Source organism: Glycine max, chromosome 3, assembly GCF_000004515.6.
Source record: "Glycine max cultivar Williams 82 chromosome 3, Glycine_max_v4.0, whole genome shotgun sequence".
NCBI classification, from domain to species: domain Eukaryota; kingdom Viridiplantae; phylum Streptophyta; class Magnoliopsida; order Fabales; family Fabaceae; genus Glycine; species Glycine max.
In genome coordinates, this window is record NC_016090.4 from 17074453 (window position 1) to 17077333 (window position 2881).

Genomic DNA, 2881 nt, shown 5'->3' on the forward strand with positions numbered 1-2881 from the left:
CATCTTGCTGTACATCAAATTCATAATGTCGCAATTCATATTTGATAATTATGAAATTTGAGTTAATTTGATAGTCAAATTTAGTTAAGAATGATTATAATTTCTTCACTTTACGGTTGTTTTTAATGAAATAATGAAGAAATTAATATCTTTGCAATTTTTTATAAGCAAAAGTCAAATGAAGAAGATTTCAAGTGCTTTAGATGAAAATTGATGCAAAAACTGGAAGAAAAAACCTAGAAAAAATGTTGGAAGAATTGGACAACTTTTTTAGCGCACAAGATCGGCTCAGTGTGCGTGCTCGCTTAGCGCAAAGAAGGCCCAAAGTATATTGTGGCACTGTCACAGCTCACCTTATGGAGGCCATTACAACAGAGATAGGACAATTGCTAGAATACTTCAGGATGGATTTTTTTGGCCCTCCATCTTCAAGGATGCACATGACCATGTACTTCACTATGACCAATGCTAGAGAATGAGGGGAATTTCCAGGAGGAACAAAATGTCACTGCAAAACATCATTGAGGTAAAGGTCCTTGATTGTTGGGGAAGTGATTTTGTGGGCCCTTTACGATCCTCATATGGGAATGTATACATCCTGGTAGCTCTTGATTATGTGTCCAAATGGGTGGATGCCATAGCCACCCCAAAGAATGATGTTGGGATCGTGATTAAATTTTTGAAGAGGAATATCTTCTCCCGCTTTGGAGTTCCCAGAGTGTTGATCAGTGATGCAGGGATGCACTTTTGCAATACACAATTGCAGAAGGTTTTGGGACACTATAATGTTAGACATAAGGTGGCTTCACCTTATCATCCCCGGACCAATGACCAGGCATAAGTGTCAAATAGAGAATTGAAGAGAATCCTGGAGAAGATCGTTGCATCCTCAAGGAAAGATTGGTAAGCAAAGTTGGATAATGCTTTATGGGCTTATAGGACTGCATTCAAGACTCCCGTAGGCTTTTCACCATTTCAGATGGTCTGTGGGAAGGCGTGTCACTTACCGGTGGAGCTGGAGCATAAGGCCTACTGGGCCCTCAAATTCCTCAATTTCGACAGCTTACTATCTAGGGAGAAGCAAAGATTGCAGCTACTGGAGCTGGAGGAAATGAGGCTCAATGCCTATAAATCCTCCAGGTATTATACGCAGAAGATGAAGATGTATCATGATAAGAAGCTGCTAAAGAAGACCTTTCAGCCTGGACAACAAGTGCTACTATATAATTCACGACTGGGGCATTTCCCTGGAAAGCTCAAATCTAAGTGGTCCGAGCCATTCATGGTCAAACAAGTGAAGCCCTCAGGAGTAGTGGGGCTAATAAATCCAGCCACATATGATCCTGAGAAGACTTGGATTGTCAATGGTCATAGGTTGAAGATATATAATGGTGGTGATATCGAGAGACTGAACACCGTCATCCATCTCCAGGACCTATGAAGGAGGCCTCACGTCAAGCTAGGGACATTAAAGAAGCGCTTACTGGGACGCAATCCTGGATTTCTTACTTTTTCTCTTCTTCTTTTGTTTTCTTTTCTTTAAATGCATTATTGTTTTTCATTCTTAGGATATATAGTTAAGTACTTGCCATGGTCCAAGGGGTGGAGGACATCTAGGAATAATTGAAAACATGATTGATGATGTCACTCATGCACTAAGCACACATCTACACGCTAAGCGCACTCACCGTGGGACCCACCCTCAACGGACACTCTCTCACTAAGCGCGATGTAAAAATTCAAATCTGGGAGGGAAGACCAAAGGACATCGTCCTTGGTGTGCTAAGCGGGCCTGATTCGCTAAGCGTGTCAATCATTCGTGCACAGTAATTGTCAAGCTGCGCGCTAAGCGAGTCACGCTCGCTAAGCACGAGGACCATAACTGCAGGTAGTTCGAGAACTGCCCAAAAACCCTTTCCCCTTCCATTCACTCCGTTTACGCAAACCACTCTTCATTTCTATCCCTTGAGCTTTCTCCCTACCTCAACCAAATCCACTTCCTAGTGCCCTAATAAGATGCATTACATTCCACTCACATCCTCTGCCCCTTCTCACCCTACACAGACTTCACTCCACTCATAAATCTCACATTATGCCTGCACACGAAGCATGTTAGGTATGTGAACTTGTATTAGATTGTATTTGTCATACTCATGCACTGTAATTTTTTTTTCTGTAGATTCAATCTCACTAAGCCCGTACACCTAGCTTAGTAGGAAGTTTCTTTCTGGGTAAAGAGGGGAATTCTGGAAGGTTTTGGCATGAACTCGCTAAGCCACCATTGTGCGCTTAGCAAGTTCCTGAGATTTTGGGCTACAGCTGATGAATGCGCTAAGCTAGCATGCCGCGCTTAGCGTGTTCAACCATTGAGAGGAAGGCCCCATGGGCTTAGCGCATCACTTTGCGCTAAGCCCTAACACCCCCTGAGGTGTTGGTGCATAGGCTTCCACTCATGTGCACCTGGGCTTAGCAAGACACCTGCGCTAAGCCCTATGGCCATGCGTTGGCGCTAAGCGCCCACTGGCGGCTTAGCGCCCAATTTAAACTTTGTTTTCTTTTATTTTTCTTTGCTTATTGGTGTTTTGTTTTTACTATCCTTGGGCCCGTATCTTTTATTTTGCAGATGGCTTCTAGGAAAATGACGAGCAGTCTCGAGTCAGTCTCATGAGGGGGAGCCCGCATGGGACTCCTCCCGGTTCACATCCAAGATGGCCTGGCACAGATATCAGAACAACATTCACCTCCGAAAGATCCTTTCAGAGAGGAACGTAGAGCTTTCCCCCACCATGTACGATGAATTTTACAGGGAGCTCCAACGTAGAAAATGGCACTGCTGGCTCACACGCCTCCTAGAGAAGAGGATCAACGTCGCTCTGGTATG

The 2881-nt window shown here is 43.9% G+C and overlaps 1 protein-coding gene across 1 annotated transcript; it reads left to right on the plus strand.

Moving 5' to 3' along the window:
• The first annotated feature begins 979 nt into the window (after window positions 1-979).
• On the plus strand, window positions 980-1441 carry LOC100793737 (uncharacterized). The gene has a single exon (XM_006577490.2). The coding sequence runs from the start codon at window positions 980-982 to the stop codon at window positions 1439-1441; it is 462 nt and encodes a 153-aa protein (XP_006577553.2).
• Window positions 1442-2881: the final 1440 nt, after the last annotated feature.

Bases quoted from the DNA above. Each gene is read 5' to 3' on its own strand.
- LOC100793737 (XM_006577490.2), top strand. From the start codon at position 980: ATGGTCTGTGGGAAGGCGTGTCACTTACCGGTGGAGCTGGAGCATAAG.